Below are 19,068 nucleotides of genomic sequence, written 5' to 3' on the forward strand. Positions count from 1 at the left end.
GGAGAGCTTGACAGAAGTTTAGATACAGCTCACTTTTGTTTATCGTACTATTCAGAGTTGTGGAGAATCATTTTCTGGATCGAGCTAAGCGTGTCTGTCCGTCTATGCGTCTTGTTTTCTTATGTTCAATCGACAGATCGCAATTTTTAAAGCATTCTAATGATATCTGGCACATTGACATTTTTTAACCCAAGAGCGAAAGCTATTGAAACTGCTTCGGTTACGATCACTCTTTCGACCCCTTCCCTTATAATAACTTATTTTAAAAAGTCGTTATATGAATAACTGTTGCGTGGTGTAGGGCATTTCATGTTGAGCCGTTTCCAACTACAGTGTTCAGTTCAATTGATCTTAGCTGACAGATTAGTTCTATTGAAGCGAGAAAGAAGTAAAGGTTTTGACGCTAATTACAAATTCTATAGAACTCAACAAACGAAATCATTGAACCATTTACGTAATCGTGCTTAACCATTCCATTTTATTTTTCACTCAACATCATCTTTACCAATGAAAATCATTTTTTTTCACGTTTGCGGCTACATGAACAAACAAAATTTTTTGCATTCATTGACCAGAAGTTTCAGAGTTTGCACGTGAGCGATATGTTTGTCCTCACCCTTAAAAATAACTGTTTGCTCTTGTTCATAGCATGGCAGCATAATTGGACTTTATTTTTGCGGAGCGCAAACAATTCAAATCATTTCAGCAAGATATCGGCCTGCATTAATAAACTATTTTCATTAGAAAACAAAAAAGCAACAAAAATTAATTTAAATGAACTTTTGGCCGAAAAAGCCAACCGACCCGAACCATTTCTAATACCCATTCAGTGTTCAGTGTACAGAATTTCATCAAAACATTGCAAAAATTGCGGCTTCCAGTCTAAACACAAGACAGTCATTCGGACAGACGGACAGCAAGTGATTTTGAATCGAAGGCGTGTTCTCCTGCATTTTTCAACTCGTCAAAAATATTTGACAAATTCAATACATCGCCTGCGTCATTTCTGAAATAAATATATGGTCAGAGTATAGCATAATAGTGAGATTGGCTTTGTGAACGCAGTATAGAAAATATATATATAGTTACTACAGTTAGTGCCTACTATTTCTAAATGAAAACATGTGTGTACTTATCCCACACTTTTTTCTCAAACAACCTATATATATATATATATATATATATATATATATACATATGTACACATCTCTGAGGTAAACAATACGTTATACGTTATATATTTCTTTTTCACGTTTTTTATACGACTGAAGTTTATTTTTAAGTTTAGCTAAAACATGCATTCAGCAAAGACGAGAACCAAAACTTGTCTATACGGCATATACGGATATTGTGAATAGTTTGCTTTCATAACTGCTTTGAAAAACATCGGACAAGCATGTAGCACAGACAATGTAACAGCCTCAAGATTATTGTGAATGAGACATAAAATTGTTTTAGCAAATACACAGAACAGAGCACGTTTGTGTGAAGAAATAAATTTATTACAGACATTGTTCCAAAACGAATGAATTGTCTATAAAGTGCAAACAGCATTTTTATCCTGTTAAATAAATTTAAATAAATTCTCACGATATTATTTGATTTTACCAGCCGCCACACGATTGTTCTTATCGGCGGTTTTCTTTTACTTCTTCTACAAGGCAGTAGTACAAAGTAGTTAATTGAAAGAAATCTCCAGTAAAATTACTGAACGTTCTAAAGTAGATTTGTTATGCCGAAAGATTTCGTTTACTCGCCAATTTTACATCTAATAATATATTACCCAAGAGAGAGAATCATCCGGCCTCACTTTCTTTTATCACGGGATCTTTCTCTTTGTTGTTGATTTGCTGATTTACAGAAGAATAGAATAAGATTTGGTATTAAGAGAAATTTCAATTTACCTAACGTTCAGGTCAATTTATATTGCTAAGGGTTCTAACTTCAACTTAGTGAAAGCAATAATCAGCTATATAGAGAAAAAAGTTCACTCTTCGCCCCAAACTGAACTGTTTGTAAGGACTTGATGCTGATGATCTTTATTATTACTTTGATTAGATGAAAGGAGAAGAAATAGCGAGAAATGCAACCCAATTTCCAAATTAGGTATAATCTTATCCGCTGCTCAGGGGACGTCGCTCCATTAACTTTGCATAAATAGCACACATTCTTTTCCAGCAAAAGAAGGAGGAGGAGGAAATTGAAAATAACAATTGGAAGTGGTTTGCGTTCAACTAAACCAAGTTCGCTCGAGGTGATGCAACATAATTATATGAAAGATGGGAAAACATGCAGCGATAATTATTTCATATAAAATAAAGCTTCTGATGTACGTTCCGTTCTTTACTTTATTAACTAAATTGTTAATCCAAACAATCTCCAGATATTCCGCATCCTATTCAAAGGAGAGGACAAGGCTGATCACACTCAACGACAATAGCTCTTTTGATGGCTTATTAAACGAACAAGTAATGATTTCACTTTTTATATTTCTTTATTTTCTTATTACTGTGTTTAAAAAACTTTTACTTACATAAAACAAAAAAGGGCAACATTATATGATAAACAAGACCAACTATGATGATGTATAAATGCAATTAAGTTTTCTTCAATCTGGGACGTCTTTGAAAGCCAAAGTTAGCTAGACTGGGTTGCTTAACGTCATTTTGAATTCGAATTTTATTGGCTGATGTTGAATTCAGTTTCTTGGGTTTTTTTAGACCCAAATGTCGGGCGTTATTTAAGAAATTTTGCTTCTTGACATTAGGCGCAATATGATTCTCTCTCTCATTATCGGATATCACGATTTCTTCCTTTTGACCGGAAACGCTAGAAAGGAAGCTTGATGTGGATGATTGGGTGCTCGTGTAATATAAGTCTTCCTCGCTTTCGTCTTTCTCTTTATTATCATTATCAAACGACCCACACTCGACATCTTCTCTCTCATTTTCACACGTCCCTTTATCATTTATAGCTTTGGGAGGCGAACTTTGATAAAGCTGTTGCTGTTCTTTCCATAAATTTTTGCATTGCTCTTCAATTTTTTGCATTTCTTCATTCAAATCATTAACAACGAGGAGTTGTTTGTTTACTTCTTTATGATTATTTGAAAAAAAACGCGACTTCACTTGTACGTTGGTCTCAACGCGTACCTTGGGACTTAATACCTTTAGCAAAGAATTATTGGAACACACCGGCTCTTTAACGAAATTCGTTTCCGAAGATTTTCTAATTCTGGCGAACGGATTATGCGCGCATTCGCTTGCCGCTTTTTTTGGATCTCTTCCATTGTCAAAGATTTCGTTACCATCATTAGTGCCTCTCAGGTCCCTTTTACGTTTAAATTTCTCGCAACGGGACGCATATTTATACATCGAATTCAATTCGGACTCGTCTAGTTTAGCATTTTCTTCTAATTGTTGTTGCTGTGATTCAGCTTCTGTCATATTTTTGTACTCTATGTTTTTGAAATCTAAGCTAACTGAAGGCTTACATTTCTCTACCTCGTGGCTTTCCTCGAAATCCTTCTGTAGCCATATGCTTCTTTGCGATCTGCTTTTTAAACGTCTACTTGGCGTTTTGCTTTTGTTGACGGCCTCTGCCCAACTATTTTCCGGCCTCCAATTGTCGATTTGTTCTAAAGTAAAAGGATTTAAATTACCTAAGGCTAATTGAAAGGCTTTTTCATCATCGAGCAATGAGCCGGCATTTACGCAATAACTTTCCAAGCTATTAAAATCTTGTAAGTCATTTAGTCTTTGCATTCTCCTTGCCAAAGGATTATAAATGAACATATGCCGAAACGTCGCTTCAGCTTTGAGAAAGCTATCGATATATTCTTCATTTACCTCCAGTTTTTTCATATTCAAATATTGTGGCAATTTTTTAAGAGCCCGGCTTACATTATCTTCCTCAGTAATTAACATAAACTTGCATGCTTTTTTTAAGCCAATACCTGGCAGTGAGTCTAAATAGTCACATCCCGACAAAATACACATGCGCCGAAATTTGTCAAAAGTATATTTTTCTGCGCGACAGCCCATGGCCAAATGGAATTTATCAGCCTCTACCAGTAAAGCATGACCATTTAAATCCAATTTAAATAGAATTTTTTGTGCTCCAAATAACGTCAAATCGGAATCTTCAGTTATAATGTACTCCACAATATGCGTTTTATTTAGCCAAGCCATCTGAGCATCGGCCTCATAAGGGGCCACTATGCAATCCACACCCCTTTCACGACAAGCTTTAATCAACCGCCAAGCCATTTCATGCGTAACGTCTATTGCTCTTCTCATATGAGAGCGGGCCTTTTCAATTTCGTTACATCTTAAATATTCCTTCGCTAACTTCTTAGCCTCTTCACGAGCTTCACGGCGTTTTTTCTCCGTTTCGGCTTTAGCAGGTAAATGTCGTCCATCAAACACCATAATTACTTTAATCTCAAAATTCAACAACAAATCCACATATTTAAGACAATATCGCAAGTATAAATCTGTTTCTTCGCTTCTAATTAACTTCTCGGCACAAGTGTAAACTCCTTTGTGTAACCAGCAGTAGCTATCCACAGCTACTGAAGAGCCGGACAATTTTCTGATATTGATTGGTGTAGAGGCCTTCTCTAAAAACGGTATAAGTCCACTAATACCCATTTTATTCACTAAAACTTTTTGCAAAAAATTTATTTACAATAATAAAAAGCTATACTTTGAACAGACATGTCTTAATTGTTTTGATTTTGTGAAGTTTTTGTAATTTCGCAAAAAATGGCGGGATATAAATTTACCTCTTCTTTTTCCTAAAACATCGTTGCCAGATTTACAATATATTCTAAGGTAATAACAAAAGAAACTAAGAATGCCAAGCACATCATAAATAACAAAGAAAAAGAAGAAGATGCAAGTATAAGATATAAATATAATTTATTTCTAATTTGAACATTATTTATAAATATGTATAGTACAATAAAACTTTGGCCATTTGCAAAAGTTGGAAATTTATTTATAATGAATACACTGACAACAACAAATATTCACATACGGAATTTTTCGGTATATCATGAACGAAAAGTTGCCCAAGTTTTCTTACAACGCTTCGCCAAAGTTATTAAGTCATGTTATGCCAAGATTTGATGATAAGATGTGCGTGTTTGTCAATTCCGATAAAGTCTTACAAAATCCCATTTGCTTGAAAGTTCCGACTAAAGCGGAAAGTTTTATTGCGTTTTCACAAAGTTTTTCGATTCGAACAAATAAGCACTTTCATAACAAAATCACACAAACATAATTAAAGGCGAGATTATGTAAAATTTTTGATAAAATGAAATGAATTGAAATAGTTTCGTATAATTCATACAATTTCATATTCACATATCTTAGAAAAATTTTGATATAGAACTTTGAATTTTAACATAACGAAAGTCAACAATCGCCTACATTGGCTTCATGCAAGACTCGCTATTTTCTGGGATTTTAATTGATTTAAACAATAAATAAGAAATAAGTTTATGTTTGCTTGGATTTTAAGCCGTATCACACACAGTTTATATGTAACTGATAAAAACAAACATTTGGCGCAGTTGGCGTTAAAATGCATTATTTAAAAAGAGATTAATAAAAATTTGATGAAAATCTTCTGATAAAACGGAAAATCCAACATGTCAATGAATTATAAAAAGGCTTTGAAATTAAATGTTATTTATATTTGTATATGTTTGAAATCATATTTTTTATTTCTCAATACACTATTTTTTATTTCTCCGGCTAATCCCCTTAATGGGAAAGCCTGGTTAGAGATTTCAATGCCTTTTGTTTAGGTTAATTGCTATAAAATATAAATCTCTCCTCACTTATCCGACTTTTCTCTTTGTAGTGGACTTTAATCACGCTCGTGTGCTTTCGTATTAAAATGCATCAGCCATTTTGAAATGACGAATCGATCCGAGTCCGTTTTTTTTAAAGTTATTTTGTTACAAAGTTTTGTATAAGCAAATGTTTCTCTCTATAATGCATCTAGCATTGGATCGGATACCAAGATCAACGCCGTTTGAATGCTTTCCTTCATATTCACTAAGAAATAAAAGCGACAAATAATTTATTTTCACCAAGATAATTAGACCGTAGAACTCCAATTACTAGAAATTTTTTATTTAAATTAAAAAAAAAAACACGTAAGAGAATTATATTTGGTTGTGATAGAATCTTTTATGCTTTTCATTGTTGTCCTATAAAATGTTGAAAAAAATGAGAAATATAGATGTTGTAGGCTCGTTCTTTGAACACTTGAACGTGTCTTTCGACCAAATTGACCTATTTTCAATAGCCACTTACGTACAAGAACTTCCAGTCCTGCATGCCAAAAGTGAAGCAGACTTTTCGGCCCAGAAGAGTGCTTACCACTGATATCACATAGACAGATAAGCGGACAGACATTATTAGATCCCCTTAGAATTTCCTTTTGATCAAGAATATATACACTCTATGGCTTTTCTGAAGCTTCCTTTTGGGTGCTGCAAGCGTTTTAATAAAATGAATTTACTCTTCATCCTTCGGTGATGGCTAAAAAAAAAAAAAAAAAAACTGACAGATGGAGTATTGTGTTTAATTTACGCTATCGGTCATACGATATACGATTTAGAAACGGAGTCGGCGGATCTCTGCTCATCTTGCAATCAAGCTCAATAGCAGTAAAGTTAATGATGCTCATCAACAGAATTAAGCTCAAGTTGATTGTAACTAACCGAAAAAGTTATGGGATCAAACTTTGTTAGATGTATTGTATGAGATTATCGAAAAACGTTAATTTGAAGATGGAACTTAATTAGTAGGTTTTCAGTTACTACAACAGTAAGATCAAATCATGTCGCCGGGGACTTTTATGGCATCTATCACTGCATATTTTATTCATAAAAATAAATTCCTTTTATTATATTCTACACCACTTGTATATATATATTAAGTTTGTGAGTAAATCGATCTAATCCGGTCTGTGGTTCGTCCGATTTTTGAGATATTTCGATGAAATTTGGTATAGTGACGTACTTTGGCACCAGGGAAAACGCTATTGAATATTGAAAATGGTACGGATCACTCCACTTTTTCGGCCAGTCCCCATATAATGTCCTATTCTAAAAAGTCGTTTCACGGAAAAATATTTCCATTCTCAACATTTATCAAAAAAAGTGGCTAGTAGTAGTATTTCGGCAAACTTGGGATCGGCTGGGAAAAATTTTGAACCCCCTCTCATATAATGAAAATTGTAAATCATATGACAAAAAGGTCTAATTTTCTATACTTAAGATACAAAAGTTAACTGTAAAAAATTTGACTAACTCGGCCTATTTTTTTGGATCCTATCCTATAAAAGCAGAGCATAATTTTTGTGTTCTATGATAAAAATAAGAACTGTCTTCGAAAATGCTGTATGGGGTATAAAATGAATGAGTAATCCACTCAGGAGATGCCCTTACGATGACGATCAGAAAGAAATGCGGAATGAGAAAAAGAAAGTTCTAGCGCAACTCAGATTTGAACTCGCGAACACTAACTTGTTAACGGCAATTCTTACCTGGTCGGGTACTTATGTGGACTAAGGCATGCGTGTACCGCTTGACAGTTCGTTCCAAATTCGAAAACTAGTTTGGAAACTACTTCTAACTATGTTGGAACGAAGCATTGACTATTGAAACGTGGACTGGGAGCAATTCTCCGTGAAGCATGAATAGACGTGCATTTAAATGAATAAAAGCCACGTATATTTTTATGTAACTTTAGTCAACCCTGATAAATGGTTATAGTAAGTTTTGGATCAATGTGACAGCAGAAGAATACATTGAAATTTTTGAAGCCTTGTGCGTTCGAAAGAAGAAAAGCTCAATTCGATCTCTTATGACGTAGAAGGACTTAGTTCAATAATATCAAAAATTATATTAGTATGGGGGCCTTTCTGTAATGATCTCTAAACGTCGATCAGTAAATATTTTCAAAGAAAGTAATCTGCACCTGGATCTGGACGTGTTCTACATATGCTATAATTACCGACTTCGGGGCGTATAGAAAATTCCCAATAATTTTTCGTTTTTTCACAGAAGCAATAAGTTCCACCGAACGGAAGAGAGACGGAAATAGAAAGAAAATATTGAATTTTTTAATTGTCTCTTTGATTTGTATTTCAGTTTCAGTTTTATGTAAGTTTTTTTAATTTAAATTTTAAATTTATATATGAATTTTATTTACATAATAAACAAATGCTGCTTCAATTTCTTTTTATTAGGCGCTATAAATCTGAACTAAACAAAAATGATAAATAAGTTAATAATATTTTAACAGATTTACATATAAAAAACAAATATAATCAAGCATAACAATAAAAACGTGCAGTTTACTGCATTTAGGATACGATTTCACTAAAGTAGCAACAATAACATAAACGTAAGTTAAATAATAATAATATTGGGAAAAAATAGTTTTCATGTAATGCTGATAACAAACACTTTCACAACAAACAGGGAAATAAATGTGCAAATATGTGTTCGTATATAAGGAAGCACAGCGGTAAACTGAGGCTATGGTGAGTGAGGGAGCGAATGGCTTTAAAATGTACAAAAGTAGAATTAATAATTAAATCTAGACAAAGGAACACATTTACATACATCGACGTGAAAGCAAGCGTTAAGTGCGGTGATATGCGGGAATTTGTATTATGTTCAACATAGACATGTCGGGGATTAAATATTATAACACTGCCACATTATGAGACTTTGTTAAGAGTCAGAATCAGTGTAGAAACGATGTCGCGGCTTGTGCATGCACGCATATATACATATATATATATATGTGTGTGTGTGTATGTTTGTTTGGTGGTGTGCAATTTCACGACTTTAACGTTAATGGAGAGGTGTTGTTTAGATGGATTTGTATTATGCACCAGTGTGAGTGTTACATTAGCAAGAGAGAGATGGAGGGCTTTTGGTATTTTTGTATTGGGCTATGATGCTTTGTGTGCTTATTTTGTCATTTACTTAATTTATTTTTATTATTATAATACTTAACCGATATTGTTTTCGTTGATTTCGTTGATTTCGTTGTGCTTTCTTCATAATCTTCATATTCATCGTCGTTACTGCTGTCGCCATCACTATTGCATTCATCAGCTGCCGGCGATTCGTTACTATCACTGTCATCTTCATCTTCACTATCATCATCGTCATCATCACTACCATCATCGACACTTTCATCTTCTTTTCCTTTGTCATTTGCACGGTCCACATCGTTGTTTGCCTTGTTTATCGTAGAGTCACTATTGTCATAATCACTACTATTACTTGAACTATTATCGCTATCATTACCTGTAATATTAACATAAGCTTCGGTTATTGTTATTCTTATTGTTGTTGTTATTATTGTATTATATAGTATTATTGTTATTGTTTTTGCGCCTTGCCATTGAGGCTGCATAATATGCTGGCGGTTGCTTTTTAAAGCATTATTAGTATACATACATACCAATCAATTCCACTAATAGTGTTGGTTGTGTAGCCTTTTTTCTCGTTGATAATATTGTTGTTGTTGTTATTTTCGGTTTGATGATTGTAATCATTTTTTCGTTACTATGGTGAAGTTCAACACCGTCCAATCGGCTTGCATTTGAGTTAATCATTTCACTTTCATTTTGGCCATCTGTTGCGGTAAGCATTTCAAATCTTTCCACTGTCGTATCGTCCGTTTCCCAATTATTTGCAATTTTTTCACTTTTCATTTCATTTGAATTATTTTCTATCTTTGTTTCCTTTAAATCCGTATCATCTATTATTTCGCCACCGCTTAAGCTCGCATCCTCTTCATGATATATTTCAATTTCATTTTCCTCAGACTCATTATAATATTCTGAAGATTCCGTACTATATTTTATTTGTTTTTTATTTTGACCGGGCGGTATAACCGGTTTACCGCTTGTTCCCACCCACTGTAGGCCTTGTTGACCTACTTGCATGCACTGGAAATGCATTTCAATTAATTGTGTTGAACCCATACCCACCATCCAGTCCATGCACATATTTAAATTATTACCCATCACTCCTATATTTGACATTTGTACGCACATGGCTAACGGTATATTAAGCATTAAAGGTATGCAAAAAGGCGATGGATTTCGTACCGCTATACCGTATTTGGCTGATGGATTTTCATTTAACAACATCTCCAATTGTATTTCATCGTTTCCTTTCGCATAGGTGACATTCGCACATACTATAAATAAATGGCAAGATAAAATGAATGATAAATAAATAAATAAATTTTGCAAAAAAAAATTTTAATAATTATAATAAAAATAAAAAGAGAAAATTTTATATGCAAAACCATCAACACAATCTAATTAGCATCTCACATCAAATCCTAGGGAAAAAATTATTCATTTATTTTTAAAAAAAAAAAAAAAATGAAAGAAAGAAGAAGAAAACTATAAAAAAAAAAAAAAAAATTATAATACATTCAAATTATATATTTAAATACACACGCACACAAACACATTCTTTGCAAGCATAATTACAACTGTCGTCACAATTATTCAAATAATGTTTAAAGTTATTGGACTTTCATTCATTCCAGCCAGTCAGTCATTCATTCATTCATTCATTCACATCATGCTAATTTTCAAATGTGGTATAATTAGTTGATGGTATCTGTCTGTCTGTCTTTTAACAATTTGAATTACATTTTTACTCATATATAATATGCTTTTCGTTTTGCCCGTAGCGCATTTGCCATTGCCGTCAGCAAAGAGATATAACCGTATTCGCATTCCTATTCGGGTGTGTGTATGTGCGAAAAAAGACATATATAGATAAACTATTGCAGAATGTAGTGCATTGGTTTTCTAATAAAATTAATAGAAATTTTGATTTAATTACTACTACGTAGTGATGGCTCATTAACTTGAACGATACGCGTTTGTTGTTTCTGCCATCGATATTTATTGCAAATTTTGCATACGCTGTAAGCAATTTTTCTACAATTTATTCAATATCGTATATCGTGTGTATACGTATGTATTTGTAAAATATATATGTTGAGGACTGCAATCAACTTTTGCCGTATGCCGTATCATGTTTTCATTCATTCCTTAGATTTAAGAAATCATTACAATGATCAATCAATACGAAACATTGATATAATAACAATGATCAATCAATAATTATATATAATAATGATCAATCGATACGAAACATTGATAGTAAGAAGTCATCACTCTGGATCGACGAGTTGCAATGCTTCCTATTCGTCTCCATAGATTTCACTCTTTTTATACTTATTACCGACGGACGGCGATTTTTTTTTTTTTTTTGCTTGGTTACAACATTTGTCTCAAATTTTGAATCCATGTAAACCTGTTCGTCTATCCACACCTGTGTAATGTCTACGAAAAGCATTCTTCTGATCGCAAAAATTAAGATATGATCTTCAAATTGGGTACGGATATTGAAAGACCGTACACCGTACACTCAGGTCGGCATTGAAAATACGATGAAGGCGTATGTCTGCAGGAGAAAGTAAACTGAAAAAATCACGTATTTGCAAAAACAAAAAACACAATTTCGTCTCTTTTAGTCGCACGTATACTTTATAACTGATCCTCTAGCTTACATGTAAAAGGAAAAAAAATCATTCACGCCTACTCAAGTTATTCCGTGTCAAAATTTCATTTTTTGGTCAAAACGTTTATAGCGGCCCGAAAGAAACTCCGGAGTCTCTGCAAACTACATTAAGTTATTGATCATTTCGTGGCCGTCTGCCCGTCTGCCCGTCTGCCAATCTGTGTGTGTGTGATGACTGCGGTGAACAACCTCCTGATCTCTAAAATGAAGATATTTGGTTCAAATTCCGCAACAATATTAGATGTCGCTATACGTTGAAGTTATACTGAAAATCAGTTAAACCGGGCAAGGGTCCTGCCTTTAGTACAATGTCAAGTGAGACTACCGCTGCTTTTGAAAGCAAAAAAAATTAATATTTTCCTCGTTGCTCATCATAAGCTGCATCAATAAAGATTGGCATTTTCCATATTCATACGAAGGTGGTTCTAGGTACACAGTGTTCGGCTCCTGCCGAATATAATTTGCTCGTTATTTTTGCGAGGAATGTAACGGAATAATTTTATCCCATTCGCACAGCCTTTTCACGGTTAAATGCTTACGTAATAATTGATTTATGATAATCATAATAAATTCAATAATGCGTGTATGTCTTGCGAATTGTGGACCCGAAATTGCCGCTCTTAAGAATGCTTCTTCCTTTTTTTCTCCATTCCATTTTTATAGTAGTTTTCTAGAGATTGTTTGTTATACGATTAGTTTTGTTTTCGGAAAATTTTTCCCAGCATTTTTATTGCGAATGTTTCTCTTGGTCTTGATCTATAGAATAACACATCCACACACTGCAACGTTTTGCCTTGTTGCTAGCGCTGAGAACGCTACGTAAACTAATCCAATTAGGTAAGTTATAGACAAATGTCAAAAGATAGGTAAATGCTTGGAGAAGCCATTACCAGACACATCACAAAGTCTTTGTTATTTTGATTTTAGTATATGCACACACATATATATATATATATATGTATAGAAATATATATATTTGCTTTTGTTTTAACTCATTCACAGTCGATGTCCCGTATGCGTGCGAGCACGATGGCGGTCAGGAAAGGTTATAGGTAGAGGAGGATGAAAACAGGGAGTAGTGCTTGCGTACGTTTGACTTAAAGGCCGGGAACATCAAGAAATGTGGGAACACCCACTGCTGGGTTGTTCCCGAAGCAGGCAGAACGGTTACAAAACTATGAGTCGTGATAGTTAGTTATGTAGTATATAATTATGGGAGGACAAGTGGGTGGGAGTAATAAAACATCGTATAGTCCTCGTCGTGTAGGACTTAGTTGGCGGAAATGCCTTTTTTTATCTCTGTAGAACACTTGCCCTGGATGTACTTATACGAAAGCATCATCCAGTCCACGTAACGCCGGTGCTCGAGAATTTTGGACACACAGTTTTTTTTCCCGACTGCTTGCACTTTTCGCTGTATATGGCCGAGCGTCGCCTAGCAAGATTTGGAGTGACACTCTCATTTCGGCCGGATATAGGCCGTAGTCAAGAATTTGTTGCATCGTTTTGAGAAACCTAAGCCCCGGACTTCGTCTTTCGACCCTTTGAATATCTGTTCTGCCTGACTAACATCCCTTTGTATTTTCACGCCTAGAACTTCAACGTATGTCGATTCTTTTACGCTGACCCCGCCAAAGGAGAGAGGTTGTCCATCACTTCCTCTATACGTTAAAAGGTAGCATTGGGTTTAGGGCGGCATTAATATGTATTCCATTAGTCTGACCCTATCCTGTCATTTTCGTGGGATCTTGATTGAACGTGTCAATCCAATATTCGATTTTAATAACTTTTAGAGTCAATTCAAACTCAAAGGCAAAGCTAAGGGCTGTATAACATGCTAAATATCGAGACTTTATATTTAGCCTTGTAGACTGTCGAAGGGTGAGGGCCAATTAAGTGCGTACTTCCAATTTTTAATATTCAAAAACATAAGTCAGAGACTACTAAGCTAAAGAACTTATAAGGTATTCTTGATTAAATATGCATAAGATATGCATGTACATCAATGCATCTGTTGCTCTACATATGTTTTGCACTCTGGCGAAAGTCGTCAAGTCATAACATGCAGAAATTAGTAACGGTCCGTATTCTCGTTTTCAATACCAATTCGCGTGTAAGAACTTCCAGTTTGGAGGCGATGCTATCGAGATAATGTTCTATATACGCGTCACACAAACGAACAGGCGGACACACCAACGGGTTTAAATGGACTCAGAATTTGACATTGATCAAGGGTATACGTAGGTGACAGGATCTCTGGATGTTGGCAGGTACAAAATGGATTACCGCTTTTATATAATCGTTTGTGAGTAGCCAAATTGAGAATGGAACCGTCAAAGTAAGATCGCAATAGTCCACGGTTGAAAAGAAAAGGTTAATGAGTGTTTCCGAATCGTAGTTTAATTCAATTTCCAAGCACGTGCCACGATAACAACCTTTCATAAGTGTCTATTTACATATATTACCCGCCGAGAATAATTGCTCTTATTTTATAGTTGAAGATGAACCCTTAGGACGATATGATGATATTTGTGAACAAATTTGTAGGTCCCAGTCTAAAGAAGAACCCTAAGCCAATTAAGCAAATTATTGAATATGATCTGATGATAAGGAAAATTTGCAAAATTTTGGAAAACTGTCATGACTTTAATTTCCTTTTTATTAAATTTTTGGCAAAAAATGACTCATGGTGTGTGGCGGCACAGCCCCAGGCGTAAACGAAAAATTTCTCTTAGAGGAAGAATTTATTTTTTACTTGTTTCGTACAGACACTATTTTCAGTTCGCTGTAATAAGTTGTTCTCATAGGGGGGCCGAGCCCATATGTTAACCGCCTCATCCCAGGGAAGTGTCATTCAGATGTGTACTTAAGTCTGCAGCATGTACTAATCGGATCCAGGGTGTTTGTAAAGCGTCGATATCCTTAACTACCACAAGATTCTGAATCGATTTAGTCATATCTTTGACATGTCATTGCAGTCGGCAAAACAAAAGTAAAAGCCTTCAACTTGATCCACTTATTAGTAGATCATAAGCATCGACCAACCAAGTTTTAAAAGATGACTGACCGATACGTGAACTTACAGATACAGGAACATAGAAAAAATGATGAAAAATTAAAGAGCGAGGGTTTTAAAAGTTTTCGATCACCAGCTTATAAGTCTGTCGAAAATTTGATTCACGTACTTATTAAAGCCATTGTGCAATTATTAATTCGCTTCGGGAACCGGGTTTATCACAAATTAGCCCTTAAGCGAATATAATAAAGCGATTTCTTTCCTTCTATTTTTTTCTTTGTTTCTTAATAACATAAATATTATTAAACAATATACATATATATATATATATATATATATATTTGCACAATTTTTTATTTCATTCATCGAATATATGTAAACACTCAACTTATTCATAATTGAGTTTATTAATCGACTTATAGTCGCCAGCATTTCGCTTATAAAATATTTTAAGAAATTATCATTGGCATTGCAGGCATTGAAATGAAATGAACTTGCGTGCGTTTATTTATATTTATATTTTTATTTTATTTTTTGGATTGCTCTTCATTTTTTTAACTAAAAAAAAGAAGAATATTTTATAAATCACCTACTTTTTTGATCGAAATTATATCGTTTTACTGTAACACCAGCGCAACAGCCGCATAACGTTTGCGAACATTGACAGGGTTTCCCAAATGTTGACCAAATTGAGCCTTTAGCGGAGTACGGTGCATTCGCTAAACTACGACCACGCGATACCGAAACAGTAGGTGGCAAAAATATATGTCGTGTATCCAGATCGTAGAATATTAAGCCGTTGTTGTACCAACGACTAACGGTTAAAGTGATAATTTGCAAAAATAACAACGAAAGTAAACCGAAATTGCAACGACAGGACATAGCTTAAAATGAAGAAAATTTTCGTTATTTTTTGAAAATATTTTTTTTTATTTTTTTTTTCGAATATTTTATATGAACATTTAAAGAAAGTATATTTGCGCTAACTAGATGCTATTGTTTGGCTACCGCGCACGTTGAAAGTCAATTATGTATTAAAATGTTGCTTGTGCGCGCTGCTAGTTTAAAAATGAAATTGCATTTTTTTTCTTGTCTTTTTTTTTTTTTTTTTTGTTTTCAAGAGACTGCATAGGTGAGCATAGTTTACCGTTTAACATGTGAGAAAACTCTCAGCTGTGGCGCCTAAGCCATAAAAAATAGATGATGTGGGTATGAAAACAACTGCAAGCAAACAGTAAAGTCCTACAATTGCATGATCTTCGAAGATTCAAATGGTGTGTCATCAGCAAAGGCAGCACGCTTGCGTGTTTGCATGCTAAGCAGCAGCAGCGAATGTGTGCGAAGAGTTTTGCGGCGGGAGACTTCATTGAAAGCCAACTATGTGTTTCATTGTTGTTATTTTGTATGTGTTAAACGTTTTTAGCATGAAAATGATAGTGTTAACAAGTGTTTGTTGTTGTTAATACTGTTACCGATGGTTTTTATTCCATTAAGAGAAAAAAAAAAATGGTAAGTTTATAGACAATTGTTTAAAATAATCGGCTTAGAAAATAAATTGATTTGAACTGAAATAAATAATGATGTGTAAAAACGATCATAAAATTTTAAATAAACCCGACGGTGAAGTCTACATAACTAACGCTACTTGGAGTCTTAAAAAGTAAAAGAGATTTGCAACTGTTTTGATCACAACTTAACAAACAAACATGTGTTTGCGTGAAAGTTTTCAGTTGGGCAGATCGCCGACCAGAACAATACAAACTATTTACAAATCTTCCTTGTGGTGCGTTTCTCAAGCGTTCTAATTAAGTTATGTGGAAGGTTATATTCAAAGCCCGGTTCGGGTCACTTGTTTGTTAATTACATTTCTACGGCAAAAGTAATAAATTAAGAATCATTTTCTCAAAAAAAAAAAACAAAAAAAAAATGCTAAGATTATAATGTGGAATCCCTTTTTTTCTCGTTGCCGGACAACAACTAACTAGAGAACTTATAAACAAATGAATAAAATAGAAATCCTGTGGACATCGAAAATAAAGTGAGGCTTTTTAACATATTAAGACAATATCGCGTGTCCGCTGGATGCATTTTGAGGACAGCAACATGGCAAAAGCTGTCGGCAGATGAAACTGCTCACATTGTTAGGGCAAGAAGGGAAATATTTACTAATTTCAGATTTAGTTTTAGCCTAAAAGAGCTCTGAGAGGACTTAGTCATGTCTCTGTTAATTTACAATTTTTGTACGTACTCAATATGTGTGCATTTAAAAATAAATAAATATGTATATCATATTTTCGGACAAATGCAACATTTAATGCAATATTTTAAATATATTTCTTTATGTTGTGTGCAACTTAATGAAATAAATATATCAATCAATCATATGCATGTCGAATCCTCCAGAAAAAGGAATTTTTATATATCAAAACGGAAAATATATAAACAGTTTCTGGATGGAATAATATATTTCATATGTTTTTGGAAATGTATGTCATAATTTCGGACTAAAAAAAAGATTTCAATTTAGTTTTACGTATATATATATATATATATATATATATATATATACCCTTGGTATAATTTCAAAACGCTTTCGCATCTAATATCTTGACTACGTTGCTGCATTGTGGGTGACTGACCTACGAAAATCTTTTTGAATAATTTGAAATATTTATTTCTCTTTACCATTTTTACTACAATGTCTGGGTGAAAGAGTACAATTGGATGTGACTCTGCCATCATCTTCATTTTCCTTTTATATACCGTTTAACGATATATTCAACAGAGAAGAAAAATGTGCCCACTCTTCTCAGCTTGGCAGCTTAAGAAACAAAACAAATGGTTTTGCAAAAAAAAAAAAAAAAAAAATGAAAAATAAAAAAATAAATAAAAAAAAAAGTAAAAGAAAAAGAAAAGTAATTTATGTGTAAAATACTTTATCAACAACAGCACAACTTCCACACACAATAATATATAAAACATGCACAAAACACAACAGATCTGTATGGATTTGACATTTTCTATAGTATTGTTTTGTATCCGAATGGTAGTTAGTCGTTTAAAAGATTGCATTTACCATACTCGACTTGGCTAATAAATGTTTTTATTTTTACTTAGGTTTCTGTTGTTTTCACTTTTTCTTAATCATCGTAATGCTCTAACGCGAGGAAGGGAGAAAGAGAATTGGAGAAATAGAGACAGATTGATAGAGAGAGACAGAGAGAGACAGGGGGGAGATAAAAAAAAAAGAAAAAAAAAAAGAAAACAAATACAAAAAAGCAACAATAAACAATAAAGAAAAGAAACCAGAAACAATCAACGATATTTCTTTCATTTCAAACCCATGCCATCATCCATCTATATATATATATATATATATATATATTTATATGCATATACATGTATGTATATATATGTTTATACAATATAACATAGACACATATTTGTATGCATATATATGTAAACATACTACAATAGCATGCATACATAGTATGTTATTTAATTTTGCCACTTCATAGGTTCACCACAAAAAAAATTAAAAAGAAGAAGCAGAAGAAGAATAAAAACAACTGTTAACATCACTTCACCATTATTACGATTATCTGTTTGTTGATATTTCAACGTTTTCGTTTCCATCAACAATTCTTATTCATCATACTATTAGCTATTTTTCATTTTGTTTTCATGCACTTAGCGTTCGGTTGATTCAGTTGTTATAAAATTAACAATAAAAAATAAACAAAAAAAAAAAAAAAAAAAGAAAAGGAAAATAAAACGCCACTAACAAAACAAAAGTCAACTATCGCCTTACATGCGCACTCTTCGCTATACCAAATATGTACATTTACTTTAGTTTGTTCGATCAAGCAAATAATTAATTGAGATATGGTTAATTATATATAATCATTAAATGATTGAAGTTTTAAGATATCAATTATTGTGTTTTGTTGTAATAGAAATTTTCAAAGACTTTTTTTTTGTAAACATACTTTTTTTGTAGCTGTCAATTGAAAGTGAGGTTGACATCGGACACGTTATTGAGTGCGTAGATTCTTAGTCAGTTTATACGATTTCATATTGGCTTGGCCATCGACAGTATGCGTATGCATGCGTTTATCAAAAATTCTCAAGCTCAAGCAAGAATTGAGATGAATAGCTGGATTGGTGCATAAACACCCGTCCTCTCTATTCCATCCCTAAACACCTATCTACGTGCAATTGCTAAGCAATGTAAATAATAAAACAAAAAAAAAAAAAAACGAACGTAAGAGAGTAAGAGAGTTGTATTCGGCTGGAGCCAAATCTCACGTCATTAAAATCTTTAGCGCTCCATACTTTTATTTGTGGTAATCGTACTTTGACACTCTTTAGTGAATGGGTTCGAATTTATCTTCCATCA

General features: G+C 33.6%; 2 protein-coding genes across 2 annotated transcripts; both read right to left on the reverse strand.

The window, feature by feature from the left end:
• Nucleotides 1-2,535: 2,535 nt before the first annotated feature.
• LOC119635958 (exonuclease 1) lies at nucleotides 2,536-4,780 on the reverse strand. The gene has a single exon (XM_038031009.1). It carries the CDS (start codon nucleotides 4,650-4,652, stop codon nucleotides 2,598-2,600), a length of 2,055 nt encoding a protein of 684 aa, XP_037886937.1. The 5' UTR covers nucleotides 4,653-4,780; the 3' UTR covers nucleotides 2,536-2,597.
• Nucleotides 4,781-8,313: 3,533 nt separating this feature from the next.
• LOC119644662 (dentin sialophosphoprotein-like) lies at nucleotides 8,314-15,707 on the reverse strand. The gene is made up of 3 exons (XM_038044325.1): nucleotides 15,263-15,707; nucleotides 9,504-10,247; nucleotides 8,314-9,346 (listed from the first exon to the last, which is right to left on the reverse strand). Exons 1-3 carry the CDS (start codon nucleotides 15,549-15,551, stop codon nucleotides 9,012-9,014), a joined length of 1,368 nt encoding a protein of 455 aa, XP_037900253.1. The 5' UTR covers nucleotides 15,552-15,707; the 3' UTR covers nucleotides 8,314-9,011.
• Between the last annotated feature and the right edge of the window lie 3,361 nt (nucleotides 15,708-19,068).

The sequence above is a fragment of the Glossina fuscipes genome, unplaced genomic scaffold, assembly GCF_014805625.2.
Source record: "Glossina fuscipes isolate IAEA_lab_2018 unplaced genomic scaffold, Yale_Gfus_2 0, whole genome shotgun sequence".
NCBI classification, from domain to species: domain Eukaryota; kingdom Metazoa; phylum Arthropoda; class Insecta; order Diptera; family Glossinidae; genus Glossina; species Glossina fuscipes.

What these genes read in the sequence shown, in the direction of transcription:
- LOC119635958 (XM_038031009.1), bottom strand. Translation starts at nt 4,652, where the DNA reads ATGGGTATTAGTGGACTTATACCGTTTTTAGAGAAGGCCTCTACACCA.
- LOC119644662 (XM_038044325.1), bottom strand. Translation starts at nt 15,551, where the DNA reads ATGTCCTGTCGTTGCAATTTCGGTTTACTTTCGTTGTTATTTTTGCAA. An exon ending in ATATAATTTCGATCAAAAAA is followed by an intron (nt 10,248 to 15,262) that starts GTAGGTGATTTA and finishes ATTTATTTATAG; the next exon opens with TATGTGCGAATGTCACCTAT. An exon ending in ACTATTAGTGGAATTGATTG is followed by an intron (nt 9,347 to 9,503) that starts GTATGTATGTAT and finishes TTAATATTACAG; the next exon opens with GTAATGATAGCGATAATAGT.